Consider the following 25960-nt stretch of genomic DNA (forward strand, 5'->3'; position numbering starts at 1 on the left):
ATTTCTATCTTCAGCTAACCTGAAAAAAAATGTTGGTTTCTATATTCTATCTATTTTACAGCTCAAGCCATAAACAAAATCATCAGTCATATCTGAGTGAAACATGATATTATTTCATCATTGTACTGAAGTGATGATCAAGCATCCCTATTTTTCTGCGTTTTCTCTCACGTTTCTTTGTACGTGACCTGGTATCTAATTTATTCTCACCCATAAAATCCATGTACTTGGACAGTACATGTCATAGCATCTGGGGGCCACCCCTGGGTGCTCTGGAAAAGCACAGATGCGGATGGCACAGTGCCGTCTGATTTTCTAACACTGGTGTGAAGTCCCTCATAAACCTTCATCTGATGAATGCCTTCATGTTTGCATTGTCATACTAATTCCTTCTCCACAGGAGCTTATTTGTTCTACTTATCCAACTGTTTACTAGCTGCATTTTAATATTTTAGGGATTTATCTGTGAATTAAAGGAGTAGATGGGGATGAGAAATGATAAGGTTTATTTTGCTTTGGCTTTCACGCTGTAACCTATTGGTTACAACATTAATTCTGCAGATATTTAATTATGGGACACAAAGATGGAAATGCAACTTCTTTTCCCTCTCACGTCCATGAACTTTTCCTGTATCTCTGTTAATGAAATCCAGAATAACACCTTGTGGATGACAATTAATATTTGAAGGGCAGGTCGTCTTGTCCTGAGGTCAGCTCCCACTGCCTGGCACTGCTCACAAAGGGAGGCTGTTGGGTGTTGAGCAATGTGAAGTGGCAATCTTCCAGCTGTGTTTATGGCTTTGGGAAAAAACAAACACCAAAAAGCTGCAGAAGCTGGCAGAAGCCATTTAAAATAACACTGTTAAAACTGAGGAAGAATGAAATCCTCTTTAATGTAATGTAACAAAAAATAAAGGGAAAGTGACAGGGATGTGTATGAATACCATTAGCCTAGAGAAAATTCTGTTTTCAGAATTGTTTGCATTTTGAGGCAGTAGTTTTTATTTGGTTGTTTTGGTTTTGTTTTAATATGTGAAATTGTGAAATATATATATTTGTTGTCCAAGGTATAATGCAGAAATTCTGAACACAGTAATCCCGAGGATCAAATAAATGACAGTTAATGTATAATGGAGTAACCCAGAATAACCCATAAGGGACAATATAAAATATGTTTCACCACTTTTGCCTTCAATCTTTGTTTACCTTAAGTATGACAGCAATTTGCTCTCATGGCAGAAGAATCCCTTCTCTTTCTCTCTCTTCAGTATGTATTAGACATACAGTATTTACATGTGTTAATGTTTTCTTCTGATAGCAGGAAAACCAAAGCAGTCTGAAAGTAGCTGCCCCCATTTCTGACCCTACCTTTCTCCATGGAAAATGAAACCTTCTTCATTCTATTGACTTCAACCTGAACCAAATTAAAAGATTACTGCAATTAAATGTTACCATTTCAAGGGTTTCAGAGCTATTTTTTTTTTTCATACTACAGTTCGAGAATAAGTAGAGAGGAAGTGCTTTGCATGTCTTTATTCCATCGCACATATATGGTGTAGGATGGGCAATAAGGGCCTGAATTCCCTGAGAAGTAAAAATAATATACATGGTGGAACTGAGTTTTCTTTCTGTAACTGGAAAAACATTAGCAGAAGAGAAATTAACTTCTGGATATGAGTAGGGAGGTGAAAATGAGGCTCTTAAAGTTAATAACGGAGAAATTCTGATCACTTCAGGTCCTGGGTAAGCATTCATGTGGGGAAATTCATCTGAACCTGAGCAACAACCTTTTCTGAGGCTTTTTGGCTTACTAAAAACAATTGAGGGAAAGACACAGGCAAAACTTGGCTTATACTGCTGGGATGCATACTACGTCAAGACACATCAAGATGTGTGGGAATCTAGGATGGCTGAAGATTTCAGAACCAGGTATCAGTGAGACTATGATGTGGTCATTGTCACGGATGAAGTAGGATCCAGCATTTTCAAGCCCAAATACATAATATTAGGCTCTCTTAGTCAACATGCAAAGACCCTATTAAATATGACGTGCATAAATACCCCAGCAGAACCCTTACCTCTTTCTCCAGGATGCCAATTTATTGATGCTTCCACCTATTTAGCAAAATAAATTTGGGAGGAGACGCTTGAACGTATCAGCCAGCACTTACTATCTTTAGTGTAGAGTAGTCACCGTGTATGCTTGGGCTTAAAAGACCTTTTTTTTTCCCTTTTCTTTTTTTTTTATGACACTGAAAAATTGTCTCTTGTTTAAATATGCAAAAGATTCTGAGTCCTAAGTGTCTGCGCATTGCAGTCAGCTGCAAACAGCACAGCTGAAGCATCTGTTACCCTTGGAGAGAGCCCCTATGCCACTGAGTTCTGCATCAAGAATGCCCTTGTACCTGTCAACGAGGTGACTGGCTTAACACTTTAGATGCCTGCTGCCTTTTGTTGGAGCCGAGAACAACAGGAGATGTACCATGAGGATAATAAAATGCAGCCTGAATCTGTCCTTATTCAGTAAGATATCCCGTATCTGAACAAATTTCTGTATAGCAGTAGAGCAGAAAATGCTGGAGCAGAATCTGGGTCATGAAAAGACTCTGAAAGTGAGACCTGTGGCTTATCTGTCAGGGTCTGAAAGGCATCCAAATCCTGCCGGTTTATTTGGAATGAAGTCACCCTTTAAGGGGGAGATCTGTTCTTAGAAGAAGACCATCTCTACCACTGCATGTTGTCCCTCCTTAAATCAAATCATACCCTGCAGTGATATCAGAGTAAAAGAGGAATTTGAGATAGGGTATGCAATCTGGCACTGTGTTTTGTTGTTTTGTTTTCTAGTAATTTTGCCATGTTATATCGCAACACATCGTATTTCTGAACTTCTTGAAACCTGCTTGAGGTTCAGCTCATGAAATATATTGTAGTCACTGGTAGGATTTTCTAATAACGCCTCACGAGCAGTGCAAATGTGATAAATTCATTGCTTCATGCATTTTATGCTGCTAACAGAGCGGTTAGCAGAGCAGGGGTTGGGTCCCACCTATATCCTACCCACATGATTGTCTCATGGGCAGTCTCTGTGCAGCTTATCTACCTTCACATCACGTGAAGCAAAGCATTCGGATAAGGAGTCACACGGGGATAGGAATCCCACTTTTTGCAGGAGATGGTAGCGTTCTTACGTCATGGTTCATTAGAACTTCGAGTAAGTGTTTATAATGGCAGCGGATTCTTGATACAGCAACTAGTAATTAATAATATTAGCATATGAAATGTCAGGAAAGGAAAAAAGCAGAGGAAACTTTGGGAAGGAGAAAGAGGGAGCTGTATGTCTAATACACCTGCAGCTAGAACTGGTCTCAGATACATTGTTCCATGCCATCCGAAACCTTTTATACAGTATGTTACCCTTCCAAAACACCGTCTCTGCTTTTGGGGATCTTATCCCACAGCAATGTGTAAAAAAAAAAAAAAAAAAAAAAAAAAAGGAGGAGTGTTCAGGGTTGGTTTCTAACAGGGGAGATTTACTCTGGTGGCCCACTGTTAGTACGTAGAATTGCTGAATATTCTGCCCCGTGTGTGATGCGGACTGGAGATTTCATCATGCATTGCTGGTTCCTATCACTGCTCTCCTTCCATATAGCTGCTGCTCTCAACTCCTCAGAAAATGGATTTAGGTTGGTGGGTTTGGATTTTTCATAGCCTGTAAAAAGAAAATCCCACTACATGTCACAACTCATCTAAGATGATCTAGAGTTCAACTCTTGTGATTAAAGAAAGGAGTTGGGTGTGATTGTTTCCATATGTCTCAAGCTCCTGTGAAAATATCAGTTATTGCTGTCTGCCTATTGTGTTCTTATTGTGGCTAATACATGGGTCCCTGCTGATAGTGAGTCTGGGCATGTGCTTCTCTTTTATGGCATATAAGAAAGCAGTAAGTTTTTATTGTTCCTTTGAAATATCAGGAATGGGGAATTGAGATCCAAAATTGTACTCCATCACCTGTTCACTGCATGTTCCTGAATGGGGCACATCGGAACTGCTTTCAAATCACAAGGCATGATCCCAGTTCAGAGCTGCGTGTTCTCAGGTTCTGAAAATGTAGGTTATAGGGTTTAAGACAAATGCCAAATCTCCCATTGTAAGTCATTATTTGTCAATATACATTAGTTAAGAAGTTGACTCCTTTACTTTAACAAGACAAATACTATACAACAGGTAAGGTGGTTTCTTACATTCAGTGATGACTGGGGCATCTTTAAACAGGTATCATTTTTAAGCTTACAAACGCCCAAACCAGAAATATTGCATGTAGCTAAATTACTATGAATCACAAACATACCAAGTACCGTCTGCTGCATCAGCGGAGGGAAGGAATTGTGTTGGTGGAACTGATCACCCCTTTGGCAATGCCTGGTCTACCCAGAACGTGGCTTTTCACTGTCGTGATATAACTGCATATCACCAGAGATCATGTTTTCTGAAAATTACATTTAAATGTTACTGTTCAAGAGCTCTTGCCAGATATTTAAATACTGGTGATTAGCCATGATTAAATCGTGTACCCAGCGACATATGGTCAATGTGTAGAAGTGCAATACTTCTGCTGGCCTATAAAATCTGGGGTGCTTAAGGTGGAAAAACAATGCACTGATAACAGTTTCCAAGGTATAGGGTGGGGATGGGATTCATTAGTGCAATACCTACAGCTGCACAAGTCACCTTGGGCTCTCCTTTTTGTTACTAGCAAGAAACAAACACTGACACTGCAAGCTTCTCTCCGTACCATGTTTTTCACCCAGATAACTTAGACCATAAATATTGACCAACACTGAGTCTCCAAAACATTAACAGGCTGAGAGGAGTGTCTGCTGATGCTTCTCAGCAGCATGGCATTGATGCAGTCCTAAATACAGAGATAAGGTACCCATCATTAGGCAGACAACCATCAGAATAGGAACCCTATTTTATTAGATCACCTAATAAAAGTATCATTGGTATCATTCTCTGTGGTATAAAACCAGACTGAAAGATTACAGTGGTTAATAACCTTATACAGGAAAATTTTGGAATTTTCTACAGTGTGGAAAACTCAGTTGTTTCAATATATTTTGTCATTCTGCAGGAATATGTTCATCTATCTAGACTTTTTTTTCTTTTTGACAGAGCAGATTGCATCACCTTTTAAAATTTTGATTCCAAAATAGTGAAATATTTCACACTGACATCTTTAAGCAGAGTAAAAGCTTTCCTTACTCCTGAACTGGATTACTTGAATGACACCTCAGTTCCTCAACTGATCAGTGCAACATTTTCTATCACATTTTGTACTTGTAGCAATGTTAGATGGCTGTGAATGTGGCCAACACATGGGAAAGCACAACTACGTCATACTCTTCACAGTCCTAAGTTGGGATGTCAGAGGAATAAGGCAGCTCATGCACTGTGGCTCTGCCAGCAACCTCCTTACAGCCACTGCTGCACTTTCCTCCCAGGCAGTGTCCATAGCCCAAGGACAACCAAAGCTGGACATAAATGCCTCTTAAGATGACTCTTCTCTTTCTCCGGTAATTTGTTGTTGTTGTTTTTTCTGCCTCACTGATCGTCATTGGGAAGTTTTCCTACAGTGCTTCTCTTCCTTTCTAATCCCCTCTGCTGAGCTCCACGCTGGCTCATCTCAGTGTTGGTGCTCTGACACACCATTCAGTCTGCTCCCTTCTTTCCTTCGTGAATATGTACTTTATTCCCCACCTTGAGTTTTTACAGTGAAATAGTGGTGAAACCCTCCAGAGACAAGAAGGAGAAAGAAAGGTTTGTTGAGAAAGCTACTCTAGGCACAGTCTTTTGTGCAAAGATTTGATTCCTTGCGGGATTGAGTGGGGTTTTTTTGGTTGTGGGTGGTTTTTTTTTCCCCTTCCACTTTGGCACAATATCTAAACCACTGCCTCTTAACACTGAAAGAAGGAGGGAAATTGAGAATGAGCTTGAGCACTTCCCATTACCACTGATGTAATGAGCTCTTTGCCTCCATTCTTTAGGATTCTCCCCAGTCCCAAAGCCCCTTTGGGGAATTTTAGAGTGAGATCTGTAGCACGACACACTTGCTGGAGCCGCCTGTGGGGAGGAGTGAAAGGGAGGAATGTGTGTGATAGTTGAGGGCAAATAGCTTTAATTTAATTAGTAGATTAATTAAAGCTTTCTCCCTTGGGTAGGGTATATGTGTGTGTGTAGAGAAAGTGTTTCTGCAGCCTCCTGTAACTGTTCATCACACATTTCTGTTCCAAGTGTGACTCAGATGGGGTTTCTATTGAACTTGCTGGGAGCCTGCACAAAACAAATTTCCTGTCTAAGATCTTTTCTCTTCAGGGTTTTGTTTAAATGTAATGAAGTATAAATGGGCAAATAATAACGAGTAGTAACAAGAACTTGCCTTGCAAATGAATGTGGCATCCAGCAGCACGACAAATGCAGAACTCCTAAAAGCTTCTCTGTTTCCCAACATTCCCGCAGTGAGACAAGTCTTATGTTAGCACAGATTCCCTCAGTCTTCACTCAGTGAAGCTCATCAAGAGTTTTTCTTCAGTGTGATAAACCCTTCAAGGCTACTCGGTAGCCTTGACTCTGCACGTTTTACATAGGTCCTGAGGAAAGCAGATTAAGGCCAACAAAGTCCTGGGCTGTATTAACAAGACAAGAGCCAGTAGATAGAGAGAAGTGATTATCCCCCTCTACTCAGTACTTGCTGGACCACTTCTAGAATATTACATCCAGTTTTAGGCTCCTCAATATATTAAAGATGTCAACCGACTATAGCAAGTTCAGAGCGGGGACACCAAGATGACCTACGAGGAGAGGATGAGGAAAGTGGGCTTGTTTAGGTGGTGGAAGGAGAGAAACTTTTGGGGCAACCTAGTAGCAGACTTACAGTATCTATGAAGAGATCATCAGGAAGAAAGAACCAGGGTTTTCATCATGATGCATGGCAGGAGAACAACGGACTATGTGCGTAAGTTGAAACAAGGGAGGTTCATACTAAAGACAGGCCTTTTTACCGTGACGATAGGTGAGCTTTGGAGTAAGTTGCACAGAGATTGCACAGTTACCATTCTTAGAGTTTTCCAAAACCCAGATGGAAAAAGCTCTGAGAAACGTAGTCTGGTCCCATTGCTGACCCTGCTTTTGAAAATAAGTGGGAGTTGCAACGTTGGCAGGAGACTGCCAGCTTTTCAGGCCTAGGTTGACCTCTGAGGAATGAAGGGGGAAGACATCTGTCATGTGTTACTGGGAGTTGTACTTCTAGAGGAGGAGAAAGCCATTTTATGTAACATAATCAGCAATCAGAAAGTGCTATTGAACCTGTAGTTTCATCTCAAGCACATTATGTCTAGCAAGATTTTTAAACACTTTTCCAATGAGTGGTTGCATCCTGCCAGTAGAAGGCTTTGAGAAACATCGCTAGGTAGTGCCTGCTATTAGAGATAGGATGAAGGTATACGTTGGTTTAACTCAAGATGTCAGTTCCTGTGAAAGTCATTGACTATACTGAGAATGCCTCACCATGCTCAAAGAAAGGTTTTTCAACTGATTTCCAAAATAAAAAACTAGGAAAGGCAAACTTAAAAATAGGTTTACCCCATGTTGCATAACACATCTTTTGTCCAGAGTTACCAGTTGTTGTGAACTGGGCCGGACAGACCAGGGAGTCGTGTTGAATTCAGAATTCCCTTGGGCTAAATTAAGGTGAAATGACACCAAAGGTTCAGTTAAACATTCTATTCATGACAGAAGCAACCCAAACTTGGGAGGTGTAACAGTAGGTGGCAGGGTTTCTCACAACAGGAATTGCCATGGCACTACCTTAGTAAACCATGTAACCTGTGGTAACCATCTACTTCAATTCAGGGCAGAAGGAGATCCCTCCCATTGAGACAGGAGGTTCAAAGCAGAACCCCTTTCTTTCTAGACCCCTTCTCAGAGAAGAGCCTGGGGGCAGCTGGATCTGCTCCTAGTCCCAGACTTGGTCAACAGTTTATGTCTAAAGGGATGAGGTGTAGGGATTATAGAAAAGGAAAGAGAGAACAAGACAGAAGGAGAAAAAGGAAGAGACAAAGATGTCACCAGTCCTGGGTCCAGCCAGCCTAAGGGTCTCATTCTGGTGGGCACACACACCTGGGACTACAGTTTGTGTCCTTTTATCATCCTTGCCCCTCCTTTGGGTGGGCACTTGACCTCATTAGGCTAATTAGGTGCAATGAGTAGTTTGAAGGTCGTTTGGGGAGTAACTTCCCCTTCCCTGCAGACATGATCTTTGGCCATGCACGGTGAGCTGTCCTGCTCAGCACATCAGAACAGGGAGCTGGGCCCCCTCCTGCATGCCCTCCTGCTTTTCACCTGCGGTAACTTGCTGTGCAGCGTTCGTTGTTATGCAGAGTTCATTGTTAAGCAGAACTTGCCCCACTACAATGTTTGAGAGATGAACTCTTTCAGTCTCTCACACCACTTCAGAAGGTATCCAGTGAGTGAAGGGAACTGTTGATTATGCTGCTGCTATTTTCTAATCTGCAGTGAGACCTGCATCTCTCCAGGAGTCATCAGTGTTAGAAGGTAACTATATCTTAAATTCCTGTAAACCAGTTTGAAAGGGATCAATGCCATTTTTTGGTAGCGTGCTCTGTTTGTGGGTTTTTTTTCTGCACAATTTGCTTAAGGCATGGTGTTGCAGACTGTATAATTGTGCCTTGGTTTGAATAAGTTTCTGATCGCTTTACCCTTTCACTTAGTCAGAAGTGTTTTGAAATTACAGTAGTTGGGGTGCCATCTACACAGGCAGACAAAAACTCAATCAAGTAACAATGTAAGGCCTTCCTGGAGACAGCAATTTGTTTGACTGCCAAGGCGGTGTTGTAGGTACCAATAACGATGTAAATCAGTTCTGAAAAAATCCAGATAATCAGAGCTTCTTCCCAAACACCTCTATAACACAAACTTTTGCAAGTCTTGGCCCTGGTTTGACCAGTTGTATCATTGCTTAATAAGAATAGGGATTAAATCTACTAATGTTGTTTCCATGACAAAGTAAGGTTCTTTCAGCAACACTCACATAATAACGTATCATTTTTTAAGCTAACTTTTTAAAACTGAAAGTCATAATAGAATTAGTAAAAAGTGTAATTCAGTATGAAGTGAGTGATCTAATATACCTAGTGGGTTAAATGCTCCTCTTGCATAACTTTAGAGACAACACTTAGATGAAAGGTGAATCAGAGTCTACTTCATCTTTATGTTGATGTTAAAGACTGTCCATGAGGGATTTAATGAAGTTTTGTTGTTGATGTTTCTTTGCTTTTTCTTATCTGTATTTCTTTACCCCTCTCCTTATTGTCATGGTGCCTGATATGACATATGCTGAATGGAGTGGAAATACTCTCATTTACTTTGCAAAAAAAGAATCAGAACTTTACAGGCATAATAGAATCATAGAATCATTTAGGTTGGAAAGGACCTTTAAGTGTCCAACTGTTAACATAATGCTGCCAAGTCCACCACTAAACCATGTCCCTAAGTGCCACATATACCCATCTTTTAAATACCTCCAGGGATGGTGACTCCGCCACTTCTCTGGGCAGCCTGTTCCAGTGCTTGACAACCTTTTCAGTGAAGAAATTTTTCCTAATATCCAATCTAAACCTTTGCTGGTGCAACTTGAGGCCATTTCCTCTTGTCCTATCGCTTGTTACTTAGGAAAAGAGCCTGACCCTCACCTCGCTACAACCTCCTTTCAGGTAGGTGTAGAGTGAAAAGTTCTCCCCTCAGCCTCCTTTTCTCCAGGCTAAACAACCCCAGTTCCCTCAGCTGCTCCTCATAGGACTTGTTCTCTGGACCCTTCACCAGCTTCTTTGCTCTTCTTTGGACACACAGAAGTGCAGAAGAGAAAAGAACAACTAATGGTACTGAATTGCTATATTTCATAGAATCATAGAATGGTTTGTGTTGGAAGGGACTTTGAAGATCATCTATTTCCAACCCCCGGGCCATGGGCAGGGACACCTTCCACTAGACCAGGTTGCTCAAAGCTCCATCCAACCTGGCCTTGAGCACTGCCAGGGATGGGGCAGCCACAGCTTCTCTGGGCAACCTGTTCCAGTGCCTCACCACCCTCACAGGGAAGAACTTCATCCTTACATCTAATCTAAATCTACCCTCTTTCAGTTTAAGGCTATTACCCCTTGTCCTATCACTACATGCCCTTGTAAAAAGTCCCTCTCCATCTTTCTTGTAGCCCCCCTTTAGGTACTGGAAGGCTGCTCTAAGGTCTCTCCAGAGCCTTCTCTTCTCCAGGTCAAACAACCCCACCTCTCTCAGCCTGTCTTCACAGGAGAGGTGCTCCAGCCCTCTGATCATCTTTGTGGCCCTCCTCTGGACTCGCTCCAACAGGTCCATGTCCTCCTTCTGCTGGGGACCCCAGAGCTGAACGCAGTACTGCAGGGGGGGGGTCTCGTGAGAGTGGAGTAGAGGGGGAGAATCCCTTCCCTCAACCTGCTGGTCACATTTCTTTTGATGCAGCCCAGGATACGGTTGGCTTTCTGGGCTGTAAACACATATTGGCCGGGCCATGTTGAGCTTCTTGCAAACCAACGCCCCCAAGTTCTTCTCTTCAGGGCTGCTCTCAGTCCATTCATCTCTGTAGAAATGAAAATGCCAAGCGAATTGCACAGTTCACCATCGCATCTTTACTATGACTTCAAAGCATATTTTCTGATCCTGAAATTTCTGAAGAATACTGGTGACTTTTCTCCCTTCCGTAGATCCGCTGAGTTAACTCGTGTAGTGAAATCACATTTTAAAGCAATCGTGAATATTCTTACAGAGAGTAAAATGAGCAGAACAGTATTTTTTGAATAACTGAATGTAGTCAGAGACAGTTCAGGTTTCTTGGCTAGACTGGTTTGCACTGTTGGCCCATGGGATGATCAGTTTGGATAACACCGAGACCTCTTTCAATTCTAGCTTTGATGTGTTAAAAAATTTCCAAATTCTGCTAGCCACCCAATCACCTCTCCTAAGCACAAATCTTTATCAGTGATTATGAACGTGGCACAAAGATAATGTCCCATACACAGACAATGTCCTGGTTTTCCTCAGGACAGCTACCTAAGCATGGTGTGCAGCTTAAGTTCATATCCTTTGTTCCTTACTACCAGTGGTTAGGAAGCATCTTCCTAATGTGGTCCAGTACTGCTCGCTCTGCTGTCTACTCACAGCCTTGCTTTGTGCTCCTTGGATGTATTTTCAGGCCTGTTCTCTCCCTATTTGCAGGTTTACTGGATGTGAGAGTCTGAGGCACATTGTCAGAGGCTTGTACCATGCTCTACCATGTGAGGCACAGTCTGTGCTACATGCTGGGAAGAGGTGCAGAGCTATTACTGGGCTCTGTAGATCTTTAGGCAGCAAATCAGACAGCTTGACTTGTCATCTTTCCAGTACAGATATCTTGGGAAAAGGAAGAAGTTGCTCTCGAAGTTACCTTCACCTGCCTTGCTCCCAGTGTTTGATATACTTGAACCAAAACAAGAAGAAGGAAAGTCTATTTAAATTTCCTGCTGGAATGAGCTGGCAACACGTATTTATTTCCATGGCCAGGGAAGTGTACGGTACCCTTCTGATCTGCACGATTCCTCCCACACGGTTCCTTCCCTGGAGCATCCGTATGTTTGAGCAATGCCTTGCTTAAACTCTTGACTCTACAATTTGCTAATATCTGATTTACACATATAGCTAGGGCAGGTCCAGAAGCAGCACAGATGTGTTCACCTGGTTCTTCGCTCAAGTTTATGTACTAACAATGGCTTTCTTAATGGAACAGTTCACAATTGCAGCACCTTGAGAGTATGTGCGAGAGAATATAAGTAGGTTATAACATAATAACATGATTGTTATTAATATTACTATAATGTCAAGAGAACAAAGAGTTAAGTACTACAAGTTATACACAGCACATGTCAGTTTGGTTTTGTGGTGGCCACCTTAATAAAAACAAATGATGAAAAATGAAAGCTCTTAATTGGTTGTACATCTGTAGTGTCGTAGCTAGCTGCTTCGGTCCCTTTGTGTGCTCTCACAACTAAACAGACATTGATTGTATTTACTCTGTTTGTAGCTATACAATTATATGCCTTTCCAAAACTGGTGTGAGTCAAACTCCTTCACTTCATTGAGAGTAATAATTTTTTTAAAAAGTGTGAATTTCATGCACTATCCCCTTGGTTTCTTGATTTTTCTAGTACGTGTCAAAATATTTTTTGACTCCACATATCACTGATATCTTTCGGGAAACTGAAACCAGCCTGTCTCTACTGAACTCAGGAAATTGCAAATGTCCTTGAGGCAAAAGAAATAAAGTCAGGAGGCCATGAAGTTCAGGCTTACACTTCCACCTGAATTGTGCTCTGCCGTTCAGTTGTTGAAGACTGACTCGACAGATTAAAGGCTCTACCAGTACATGGGTAATGGAGAAACATGAAACGTGGATCCTTTCAGGAAACATGATAACATTAAAGCATCTGTGCGTTCAACGGAGAAACCTTTTGTTTTTAACAATCCTATTGTGGTTTAACCCCAGCTGGTAACTAAGCATCACGCAGCCTCTCCCTCCCTCCCCGCCCCTCCCTCAGTAGGATGGGGGAGAGAATTGAAAAAAAAAAAAAAGTAAAACTCGGGGGCTGAGATGAAGACAGTTTAATAGGAAAGGAAGGAAGAAAATAATAGTAACACCAACACCAATAATAATAATAAAAGAATTGGAATATACAAAACAAGTGATGCACAATGCAATTGCTCACCACTCGCTGACCGATGCCCAGTTAGCTCCCAAGCAGCAATTTGCCCCACTCTGGCCAATTCCCCCCAGTTTATATACTGGGCATGACATCACATGGTCTGGAATACCCCTCTGGCCAGTTTGGGTCAGCTGCCCTGGCTGTGTCCCCTCCCAACTTCTTGTGCCCCTCCAGCTTTCTTGCTGGCTGGGCATCAGAAGCTGAAAAATCCTTGACTTTAGACTAAACACTACTTAGCAACAACTGAAAACCTCAGTGTGTTACCAACATTCTTCTCACACTAAATCCAAAACATAGCACTGTACCAGCTACTAGAAAGAAAATTAACTCTATCCCAGCCCAAACCAGGACAAATCTAAGCCTGGTTTTATTTTCTCAGATACAACATTGCTTATTAGCGGAGATGTCAGACTGTTTCTATTCTCTCCTCTGGCACTGAGGTTAATGTTTCCTCCCTTTCTTTGCTTACTGTCACAGTTTCTGTGTTCCCTGATTTTTATTTTTTTTTTTAAATCTGTTGATGAAGAGTTCTACAAAATGGCTTAAAGGTGGTTATGGGAAGTCACATCAAAATATCCTGCCAATAGTGAAAGCTTAAGGCAGGCTACGGGGACAAGAGAAGTACATCACTCTAGTGCTCTCTGTGCCCAGCAGTCTGCGTTTCAAATACCTCCTGAGCCAGACTTACTCAGACACAATTGACTAAATTCAGTCAGTTTAGTCAGATACATCTGACTAGATGTGCCTGTTTGCAAGAAAAACAATAAAATCTGAGCTTTTAACCTTAGGCTTTCTTTATAATCAATCAAGTCCTGGCTTTGATTTACCTCTACTAAAGAAGACACCAAAAATAGGAAGGATAAATCACACTCTTTTGTCCTTTCAGTATAGACTGAATCTAAACCTTCTTCTCAAAAGTCTATGAGTACCCCATAGGACATCAAAATCTGGTCATGGTGGGTTTCTTAGTGTTCAGTATCCTTTGATGGACTTTGCATAAATACATACATATTTATATATGTTTTGAACTCCTATAACATTTAACATCCAAAATATTGAGGTGAAAAGAGTTCTGCAGGTTAAGTGTGTGATTTTGTTTATTTTTGTTTATTTGTCTCCTGCTTGCATGAACAATATATATTGTAATTATATTACTAGTACTACTACTACTACTACATGACACGTTTTCTTATCTGCACACACTGAACTGTATAGAAACTGCCATGCTGATGTACTGAGACAACCTCTGGACACTCCTTTCAGACCTGGGCAACTGTGGAGAGTGAATCAGTATTAGCAGCAGAACCCCGATTTACTTGCTATTTCTCTTTTCTCTTTTTAAGAGATATTCTAAGAACTTAAATGCCAGCCAATACAATTTTCCTGATCTTTGACAAGATTTAGGGAACGATGTAGCAAAAGCCCTTAAGTTCTTGGGAGATCCTAGAGATCCGTGGCAATATATATTTTCCAGGCTCTTGGGAGCCCTTAGAAAAGAACAGTGGTTTGTTTTGAAGATAAACAAATCTAATATGGTTATGCCTGGTGTATCCCATGGGGAAAATAGCTGAAATTTGTTACTGGGGTTTTGGAGATGAAACTGTGTGGCATTATCAGTTCCTACAAATGGTGAGTAAAGCTTTCTGGTAGAGGTTCATTAGGAACCCCCTCTGGCTTTGAAATAGAGGGGGTGGCTTGTAAGTGTTACAAGGTCAGAAGTGTGCAAATGGCTCCATGCCTCCCAGCACACACAAAAGCACAACAGGAGCATCACCAAAGTCGGATTACACATGCCTTGGGATTTACTGTAAGTGTGTATTGAGTTTGATGCATTAGTGACCCAAACTGTTCATTCCCTCTATTGGGATGTGAGGGAAGTAAGATTGAACTGTGCAGATGGGGCTTCAAAATAAACTGAAGTAGATTGAATTCAGGTATTGCTTTCCCTGTTTGCTTGTTCCTACTTAGCAGGTAAGGGAAAACAAACCACTCGACAGGTACACTCCACTTCCTCTGTAGTTCTCCATCATCAAGAGTGAAGGAAATGGGATGGGAAGTGTGAAATAGCAAAATTGCTTCAATAAACCAGGGTGACATATCCCATCTTCAACCAGTGCACTGATTTTCATGGTGCTTTCCACAGAGTGGGATTTGAACCTTAACAGTGCCCCTATAAAATGATCTAATGAAACCTGAGACTGTATTGCCCTTGAATTGATGTCCCCTGGCCACTCTCTGCAACAGGAATGAAATCTTGTATTGATTTCTGGGAATGGGTCACATTCTTATTTTGTTGCTGCTTTGGGATTGCCTGCATTCTGGTGGCTGCAATGTTCCTCTTATAAACTAATTTACCTTTTTTTTTTCTTCCCCTCTCTGCCCTTTTTTTTTCTTGTAGTGGGCTGCCTTAGAGCCTTAAAGATAGGGAAAAAAAAAAAAGGAAAAGGTTTGGATCAAGTCATCTCAGTTTAATTGGCATTGCATTCTCTTTTGGCAAGAAAGTTGCCTTGTATTCACTGGGAATAAAGGAAGAAGGAAACATTAAGAAATGGGCAGGGGTGAAAGACAGAGAGAAAGACCTTTTAATTTAGTTTTGAGTCCTGAGTGAGGTTAATAGATTGTGCAAGACTCATAAGAAACTGTCGGAAGATCAAACTGAGCTTCAATTGATTTCTGATTCCTCTTTAAATTATTTCTTTCTTTAGGGTACATTTGCTTCAGTCTTATATGAGGAAGGAATACAGTAAAATAAAGCAAACACATTAGAAATTACACTTGGACAGGGAGAGCAACACAAAAACTGCAAACAATTTATAAGCAGTATAATTCCATAGAGTGGCCTTAGGCATCCGGGGTGGGGGTGTGGAAGGAAAAAAAAAAGATAAGAAAAAGAAAAAAAAAAAAGTTTGTTGCAGTTTTCTCTCGTCTTCTATGGCTGTTTTCATTTTTTTTCTTTTAAAATGAAACCTCAGAACTTACTGATGTTTCATCATACACTCGCTAGCTATTTTAAATTCGTAATTGTTCTTTCTCCACTTTTTTCCACCACACTTCAGGTTACAGCAACCCATTCCAACTGCATCATTAAAAAGGAGCAAGAGACTTGTCTGGAGAAGATACGGAGGGCAGCTGCCCTGAACCCTCTCAATGACTCTTCTCCAGGTGAGTTGCAGCTTCAAGGACCATGTACATTGAAGTGATGGTTTCTAAACATCTCCTGTCATGTCTGCAGGGGTTTTCAGCAATGTCAATGCAAATGTCTTACGGTAAGAGGTGCAGTTGCTGCAGCTGAATGAGCTTAGAGAAATGTTATAAGGACAAAAAATCAATCAAAGGGGATATACCAGAACAGCTGCTCGTTATTATCAGAGGTCAGGAATTTGCTTCTGTACTTTAGGTGATGCAGTGACGTATCTACAAAATGAATCCAAAAAGAAAAAAAGAAAAGAAAAAAAGAAACAGTATGCTTGGAAAGGCCTTTATGGTGTTTATGTCTTCAAAAGGTGCTGACAGCTATTGGGGACTGGACATAAGACTAAGTGCATCATTGGTCTGTTCTGTAACAGCTCGTTCCCCCTCATTAGCTCAGTAATAATTTATACCTCCTTCTCACATGATCTGAAGACTTTACGGGGATTAACATTGTGATGACTGTAATCTTGATAAAGAATACTTGTGCTATTGCTGCGATAAGAAACTGAGGCAGCAAGTAAAGAAGAAATTAATAGTTTAATATCCTGTCTCATTTCCCACTGACGGCAGCAGGAGCTGCCTATGGCCAGCACCGAAGAGAAGGGCAAAGAATGACAAAGAAACTAATTGGAAATCAGCATCTATTTTCTGAGTCCTGTCCAAACTGCTTCTACTGTGACTAGAATTGGTAAAACTGCAGAGAAAAGCAGATAAAACACATTGTGTGTGTGATAAAAGAAGGGAGATTTCACTCCCCTTTTCCTCGCCACATATTTTAGCCCAGAAGCAAGGGAGGGCAGGATGCAGATATCTGTGTTATCTGAGCATCCTCTGAAGCAAGCCAGTCCTGCATTTGAGCTGCTAGGAGTATTTCCATCAGCATCCTGCTATTCATCTCATGCCTAAGCTCATTTTTGTTCTGTTTTCCAGCTTTGGGCAAATGAACTGTGTGGTTTGGTGGCACTGAGGAAAGCATGTACTTCAGGCAGTTCATTTCAGCCCCATGTGTTTTTGAGACCCTCTTTGTACATTACAGAAGAGCTTCCCAATTCTTCCCTGGTCCTGAAGTGGCATAAGCAAGGACAAAAGGGAAAAAAACTGGTTTTCCTCCCCTACCCCCAGAATGATGTCAGAAGCTGACCGTGAGCCCTACTTCTTATGATTAGGCAATGACTATTATTTGGATTCAAGAATTCATAGATTTTCCCAGGTCAGAAGAGACCATTTCACCAGCTAGTTTGTTCTTTATCACTCAAATCCAGAATAACCCTGGTAGTTGGGGGACTATTCAGACCGAACTCCTCCCCCCTGCCTGTTCCAAATTCAAAGAGCACAGCTCAGAGATAGAGGAGGTCCAGAGCCATTGGAAAGGCTTTTGCATCTCAATGTGATTAAAATGTATCACCCACTCAAGCAGGAAGGGACTGAATCCTTTCAAGCGCTAGCTCAGCAGCACAACCCAGCTGCTCTTTATTCTGTTCCCCCAGTAGTTTTGGATTGAATCACTGTAAAGAAGATTTTCCCAGGCTCACTGTGCATCTTTTAGTTGTTCACCACATCCTGTGGCAACAAGTTCCACAGTTTACTTGGCTTTGGGTAAAGAAGCCACATCCCCTCAAAGACATTTATTTTCCGGTGAAGAATTCTGGCATATTTCTTATTTGAAAGCCATTTCATTCCATGGATCCTCTTTGTTGCCCTTTCCCTCTACCTTTTTTTAATTATTGTAGACTTGTTTCACATACATTTCATTTTACCTCTGGGACTATAACATTCCACTCTATCCCCTTTAAGTCCTGACCTTCCAGACTCACCTTTCTTTACATGATACTTATTTCAAGCCAGATCCTGCCATCCTCATTCCCAGCAAAGCCTTATCTCTGTAGTTAAAGGATGGGACATCAACAGAGCTCTACCAGCTTCTTACTGTTTGCTCAACGTCATTGAGATACTACTTACTCTGTTCTGAATGACACCTTGCTGCTGCCTGCTAACAAGAGGTGTATCAACACGGGATACTCCAGACATGATGGATTCACGCTCCACAGTATTTGGGAAAATACTGCAGGTATCTGTTTACTCCAAAAGCACTTTTGCTCCTGGTCTATTACTGGAATGGAGCACTATTCACTACAGCTGAAGCTAGCTTTTAGGCTAAGTTATCAAGCATTGTTTGCAGAAGTTTCATTACGAAACTCACTGAAGAGGTAGTAACTGCCCATAAATTAAGGAGTCATATCTACAGTGTGTTGATTCCTCTCAATTTTCACCTGCTGCAGACAATCTATTTTTCACTTGGTAGAAGTGAAAATTGCCCAACATTTGGTTTTTGTTATTCATCTCTAGCGATAAGACTTACTAATGATGGCAGGTAGTGGAGAAATATATTATCTCGTTTCCTTCAAAGAAAGAAACAGAGGAAATAATTCCCTTGCTTGTCAGAAACAGCTGAAAGAAGGAAGAAATCCCTCCTGGCTGGTGAGTAAACTTCTGTTTATTCAAGAGCAAGGAGAAGCCTTTGACCACTTCTGCATGCAAATTTCCATAGAACAATTCAATGTATAAATTTTCTGAGGGTTTATTTCTCCTAGGAGGGGCTGCAGGCTCTAAAATAGGATTGTGAGTTTTTAGGGAGTCTGTAGAGACTTGGTCATATGTTCATTACAAAAAAATCCACCAAATCAGCTGAACTAGAATAACCTCTGTAAGCAAGGTAGCTCCACATTCTTCTATTGCAGGTGACACAAAGTCAGATGATCACATCTAAAACTTGAATCTGGGACAGGAACAGTCTTTGTGATCTGTATTTCTACAGTATCTAGAACAATAACATTACAGCTCATGAATCCTACTCCACAATGCCCACATGGTGCAAAACCCAATAACGGTAATAGTAGGTTCTCTGCTCCTGTTTAGAGACTGTGTCTTCTGCACTGATATTTCCTCTGCCTAAAAGTGCTGTATGGAAATCAATGCACTTTGAAGTCAAAAGAGGAAGAACATCTTATGGGTTCCTACATTTTGCAATAATTCAACTCTCCTGCCTTTGATTTGCCCCCTTGCTGTGTTCAGCATCTGTGAACACAGACATAAACTAAATGGTACCCCAGAGCTCCTCTGGGTGAGGTCCAACACAACCACAATGTTCATGCTGCAACTGCAACCACAGGTCCTGAAGTGGAAGGCTGGCACTGTATTATGGAAAGCATCCAGCCCTGGCTTGTCAGGGCTCTGATGTTTTCCCCTTTCCCTCCCCCTCTACCCCTCATGCCCAGATGTTATGCTTATCACTGTTTTATTCTTCACAGCATTGTTTTCTCTCCTGCTGCTGTGTAATGCCTATAATGCTTCAGAGACAATGACTGCCTTGAGATTTTCTGTTTGGTTGGTTTGTTTTTTTTTTCCCCATGAGTTTTATGATGGCTTCTTCTTCTTAAATGCTTTAAATTCTTCAGGAGCCTTTATATGAAAAGAAATAAGAGGCATGTGCTGACCCTATGTGTCCATCCCTGTTCAGCCACCATCTACAGCCTGAATGAAAGAGAGAATCTGAAGAAAATGAAATCAGAGCAGGACCCAGAATCTGACTCCTTCACTCTGGAGTGGGAATTAAAGTGATAAAGGGTAATAATGAAAGCCAAAGTCAGAAAAGAAAGGAAGGAGTGGAATGATTACTTCATACTCAACTTCTCCGGGCAGTGGAGCCAGGCTATTTCTTACATCTGTGTTCCAATCTCCCTTGTTTGAGTTTTTGTCCCTGTTCTAGTGTAGAGCTACCCCAGTTCCTGCTGGACCCTCTTCTAGCTGTCAGCAGTCCTCAAGGGACTTTCTGCCAGATAAGAATTGATAAAGCTCACTGCTGATCCATATGCACCCTTTTTCATTTTTATTTTTTTCCCATCCAGATTCTGCTCACCTGTTCCCGACACTGGGACTAGGAAAGTATGGCACAGGAGTTACTCAGATACTTAATCACAGTTTCCTGGGTCATGTACACTTAGCATGGGGTTCATCTAATTAAGTGTTGATACCTGCAAACGCATCTACATTACAAATGAGCAAGTCACCTTACTCATTTTGTAGCTATGCATATCTAATAAGTAGAGCCTGAGACATAATTCATTTCATCCTCAAAGTAGATTAGATGATGCCTTTTTTTTTCTACAGACATATATGGAAGTAAGGGTGACCATCTCACCTATAAATATTTACCCTGTAGATGTCTACATTTTATCAGACAAATCCCACCTTTAGCGTCGGGCTCTGTTATACTGACTAGGTCATGCTAGAGGTCTGGATTACCCCAAAAAATCTGGACCGTGATTTTTACCGTGGGATGTTTTGATATGTAGGTGTCTCCTTCATGTCACCCACGCACTTAACTGTAGTAGATTTACTTAGACCTGTGTGAGCAAGTTTTGCAATAAATCCTTCCTTGAGTGGTGACCTCAAAGGACAGGCAGGTGTTCAGCAGCCTGCACATTCACGCTTGCCCCACGCGTGTGCCCCACGTGTGCGCTGACAAAGAGAATCTCTCAGCTGTCTTCTTCTTCCTTGTGGGCTTCTATCTCACCTAGTTGTAACTCCAACGGCCTCACACTTTTTGTCCAGCTTGATCTGGGATCTACTGACCAGTTGTATCTGATACTGTCCATGGGGGCACAGGATCACAGCCAGGAAATACGCCACTCAGAGAAAGCCCATGATGGAAAGAGCCCTGCTGATGAAGTGTGGAACATTTCTCCAGCTGTAGATTGGCATGATAGATTTTTCGCAGTCTGTTACTTGTCTTGATTTCCACTGTTGGAATATGATATGCTGGACTTGTCCCCTGAATGTGGTTCTCTCTCAAATGGTGGGGGAGTTCCTTGAGTGATCTGCAGATTTGGGCCTCTTGATTTAATGTTTATAGTGCTTAAAATGCACTAATCAGGAATAAGCCAATGTATGATAATAGTGAACACAGCACAAGAATTTGAATAAAAATAGAAGTGATGAGGACTTATTGGTGATTATGTGGTTCATGGCTCATTGTTAAATTAATCTTTAACTTATAGTCCTAGTTCTTTAGTCCCAATCCTCCTGTCCTTCCTCTGAAAAATGTTGAAGGGCAGTATCATTGCCAGGCAAGTCAAGAAATTCAAATCAAATAAGTATTTGCAGAGATGCCATGCCTACAATAATCTTTGTTAAGAGGAATCCTACCAGCAAGTTACCCTATAAATCAGCAAGAAAGAAACTGGTAAGGGTGCCAAGGGGGTAGGAGGTGGTAATTTGAAGGTAATGGTGGTGATGCAAGAAGAGAATAGATTTTGAAGTGTTTCCATTTTCATATGATGATGGAGCAGGTTTTTTTAGCTTTAGATTTTTATTAGGTGTCTCATCAGCCTCCTGTCCCTTCAGAGCCTTTTAATTACCTGCTTTTATTTCCCTTGGCACCACTGGGAAGGTGTTCATTGTGTGCTTGTGTATGCGTGCATGTGTGTCCCTTGTTGATGCAGCTGTGCACAAGAAGTATAGGACCAGGATTGTTCTTCTCACATTCGACCTTTAAAAGCTATTGAATTCTTAGAGTTAGGAGGGTGTAGCTAAGAATGTCTCTACACATAAATGTTTTCTACTTGGCTCCTATTTGAGCCAGGATACTGATCTAGATAGCTTTGATCTTCCTGAATACATGTGTCTTTGGTAAAAGATGGGTTTTTTGCACTGATGGGTTTATCCACGACACTGTATAAAGTGTCTTCTACTAACCTCATGTTCGAGATGGTAGAAACAAGTGAGAACGAGCGAGGGACCATGTGATACCAGGGTTAGGATCTGTGCTCATTTCAGACATCTGTACTGTAGAGGTCTCTATCTGAACAAGACACTTGTGCAACCCTTGGTACCTGAGCTGGCATCAAGCTTTACTTTTTCTCAAGCAAATGCAAGAAAAAAAGCTTCACCAATCGCTGTTTTCCAAGCGTTGACTCATTCTTTAGCTCTTTGCTGAATGTCTCTGAGTTTATCAACATCCTTTTTAGACGTCTGTTCACCAGATACAATGGATAAATACATGTCACCTAAATATGGGCTTATAGAGAGGCCTTTGTCAATGTCTGTTATTTAAACTGTGTTTATAGTCAATAGATCAAAATAAGTACTTAGAAGTCACTTACACTTACAAGTTCTTACAGGACTTAAACTTGCCCTATTTTTGACATCCGTCTTACGCTGAGAAGACTGTATGACAAGTGCCCATTTCTCTGCATTGCCTATTAAAGCAGTCATTATGGAGGTCTGAAGTTAGATGGTATGAATCCTGTTGATAATAATGCAGCAGCACTGGAACAAACAAAATCTTCACGATCCAGGCATAAACCAAGGTGCAGGCTCTATAAAGAATCTTGTTTTCAAATGGAGCAGCAGAAGCTAAAAGGGATGTTGCTAGCCCGCTGTGAATTCAGTCACATTAATGAAGCTGAAAGCCTGGAAGTACATTGTCATTGAAAAAGTTCAGGATCAGCTTGGCAGGGGAAAGAAAGGGTGTTGTGTCACAGACAAACTGCTTTGGAATAATCTATCGAATAGTTTCTTGCTAGTCATGGCTGGGGACAGGACAAACCTCCAGTGGGTGAACCACTGGTATGTTCCTATTTCTTGGAAAAGCCTCTAGCATATTTCTTTCCCATCCCTCTATAATATGGAACCAAGCTATACTTATATGTATGCTCTGCCCAGGAAGACAAATAATATAATAACAATAATTTTACTGGTGAAGGATTCCTGGTAATAGGCTGGGAGCAGAAATAATTTGCTGCAGGGCAGTGGTGTGCTTGTACAATCCCACAGCTTTTGCTTCCAGATCTAGCTGAGTTGCCATTAGACTGGAGATCTCTGTACCATTCTTTATTTGGGATCACAGTGTCTTTGGTAATCTTCTGTGTCTCAGTGTCAAGAAAATCTTTCCTTAATATACTATCCCTTTATCTTCAGCGCCGTGTGCTGCTCACAGCATAGTGTTAGGCCATGGTAAATTGCTGGATCATGTAGGGCCATAGGTGCGTCCTATAGTACCAGAGCAGTATCCTGCCATGGATTTTCTACAGCACATATGATAGATATGGGTACTTTGGTCTCTATCCTAAGAGTCTGTTGTGGTTTAACCCCAACACAGCACCACACAGCCACTCACTCACTCCCCTCACAGTGGGATGGGGGAGAGAATCGGAAGAGTAAAAGTGAAAAAACTCGTGGGTTGAGATAAAGAGAGCTTAGTAGGCAAAGCAAAAGCCACGTGTGCAAGCAAAGCAAACCAAGGAATCCATTCCCCACTCCCCACGGGCAGGCAGGAGTTCAGCCATCTCCAGGACAGCAGGGCTCCAGCACATGTAATGGTGACTTGGGAAGACAAACGCCATCACTCCCAACGTCCCCCCTTCCTTCTTCTTCTTCCCCCAGCTTTACGTACTGGGCTTGACGTCCCATGGTCTGGGATATCCCTTGGGTCAGTCGGGGTCAGCTGTCCCGGCTGTGTCCCCCCCCAACTCCTTGTGCCCCCCCAGCCTGCTCGCTGGTGGGGTGGGGGGAGAAGCAGAAAAGCCCTTGGCTCTGGGTAAGTGCTGCTCAGCAGGAACGAAAACATCCCTGTGTTATCAACACTGTTTCCAACCCAAATCCAAACCATAGCCCCGTACCATCTACTATGAAGAAAATTAACTCTATCCCAGCCAAAACCAGCACAGAGTCTTAACCCCAAATGCTGCTAGTTCTTATTCACTGCTTTTTCTCCAGCGATGTGATTTGTCTCTCTTGATATCAGTAGCTAACACCTCAATTGTGTAGTCTAAACTAAGTCTAAGTAGCCACTGAAGAGCTGTGGGTCCTTCCTTAGAGCTATTCCTTTCAAACCACTATGGGTTCCTGACATTTGTGGGATAATTTTTTCTGTGGAATGGCATTTTTCTCTCTACTGACTCAAGAGGGAAGCTGGAGGACAAGTTAAGCTGTATGGACTCCCTAAGATAGTTAAAGCTTAGTTGAGGTGATCATCAGCCTGGGAACGGTCAGTTAAGATGACTCAGAGAAAAGAGGCAAAAATTGCTGTAATGGAGCAGAAATTTCTATTATCTCCTTGGGCAGCATGAACACATTCTGCTAACACATTCAGGAGTGTTTTGGTGGTTTAGATGAGGACTGCCTCCTTTGCAAGCCCTGCTAATATACCGAAGTTTAGTCATCTTCTCAGCATTTCCTGGACTTCCATTCAGATGGGAAATGAAGGGAAAGAAAAGTACTGGAATTTAACGCCTACAGCTCTGAAAACACCATTAACTGCAAAGCATGTGTATGAGCTACTATTCCATCCCATAATATACTCATCGTAATAATTCCTACCTGGTTCTTTCAAAGCTATAACTTTCATAATCCCCAGAACTGCCAGGAAGTCCTTCTTTAATAACTCAGGAACAGAAGTCAAAAGAAAATAAAAGGTGAAATGGATTTTGTCCAGGCAACTGGGTAAGCTACTGACTCAGAGAAGATGAGTTTCTGGGAGCAGGACTGAATAAAAGTACTTTTCTGCAAGCAGTTTAGTCATTGAAAAATGCAGGTTTAGGTTAAATTTTGAAATAATTTAGGCTGAAAAAAATCATTAACAAATGTGGAAAATAAAGATGTATTGACATTTCACGACAGAACATTGTTTCAGAAGTATTGCTACTTAAATTTAATTAGTGTTAAAAAATAAAGAAATGTTAAAATTTTTAAAAAAGAAGCTAAAAATAAAACTCCTTGTCTGACTGCCTAACTCTCTCTTATTTCATGTCAGCCAAAAGAAAGAAAAAAATCTTACTAAATTGAATGGAATGGGTTTTTTCCTTTTTTTTTTTGCTTAACAATCGAAACAAAATATCAATTATTTACACTTTTCCACTTGTGAGTTCCTTGTTTCTATGGTGACAGCTAGTTCATTAAACCACACCACCTCTCTTTTTTTGTCTGGAATTAAATAGTATCAAGAAGCCCGATCTTCCCTTCTGCTACATGGCATCCATGATGTGCAATAAGAGGCTGATCTAGAGTAAAGAGGGACAGCTTCTTTATAGTATATGCAGAGGCTATCAGTAAATTGGGTTTTGCCCCATATCTTTATTTATTTAGTTTTGTGTTTTGGTTTTGGTTTGTTTCTTTCTTTCTTTTTAAATGACCATTTTCAAATGCAAAGTGCAGTAGAAGTGTCTGCAATGGATTTTACCTGTGGGGCAGGGGGATTGTTTTAATTCATGTTACCCCAAGCTGCAATTGTGATCATTACATTTAATTGTAAGCATGATATATGAGGTCACAGCTGTTAAAAAATAAACAATGAACGGCAGTAAAACTTAAGCAATGAAATGAGTTGTGGTCTTTCCTGTGCTGCTGTGATCTGTCGATATCTTCAGTCACGGACAGCTGGAAGCTGTGACAACTTACAATCATTTTTAACTTTTTAATGTCTATAGTACCGTGGCAGAAAAGAATCCCCAGAAGACTATTAACATGTCATCTGAATTGGAACTGAGTGACCATCTATGATTTTAGTTTTCATCAGATCTTTGCAGCTCCTTTTAAACCATGTGCTTGTGCTATATCCCATCAGGCAGCTGCTGCAGTCTTCTGCAGAAGCAGGTGCATTTCAGTGCTGAATTAAAGTGTTTCCTTGCATGCAAACTGTATTTTCATGAAGGTCCTAAAAACATGTCCTATTTCTGTAAAAATGAGTGTCAGGTGTCAGACAACCGGATATTCTTTTAAAAGGGAATTTTGAGAAAATGCTCTTTTGTTCCTATTCCCATGGCATATTCTGTAGCTGTCTGATGTATTTTCTGACAAAAAGTGAGTCTTTATTTCTTCTTTAGATTGTTAGTCTCACTGAGAAAAACAGCAGTAAGAGAGTGAATTCG

At 41.2% G+C, this 25960-nt stretch overlaps 1 protein-coding gene across 5 annotated transcripts in view; it reads left to right on the top strand.

The window, feature by feature from the left end:
• ADCYAP1R1 (ADCYAP receptor type I) overlaps positions 1 to 25960 on the top strand; it is a 152413-nt gene that overhangs the window by 43828 nt on the left and 82625 nt on the right. For all 5 annotated transcript variants that reach the window (XM_069778305.1, XM_069778306.1, XM_069778308.1 and 2 more), the window contains exon 3: positions 15899 to 16004. In XM_069778305.1, the coding sequence (XP_069634406.1) occupies positions 15899 to 16004 (106 nt within the window). The remainder of the gene's footprint in view (positions 1 to 15898; positions 16005 to 25960) is intronic.

This window comes from Haliaeetus albicilla, chromosome 2, assembly GCF_947461875.1.
Source record: "Haliaeetus albicilla chromosome 2, bHalAlb1.1, whole genome shotgun sequence".
NCBI classification, from domain to species: Eukaryota; Metazoa; Chordata; class Aves; order Accipitriformes; family Accipitridae; genus Haliaeetus; species Haliaeetus albicilla.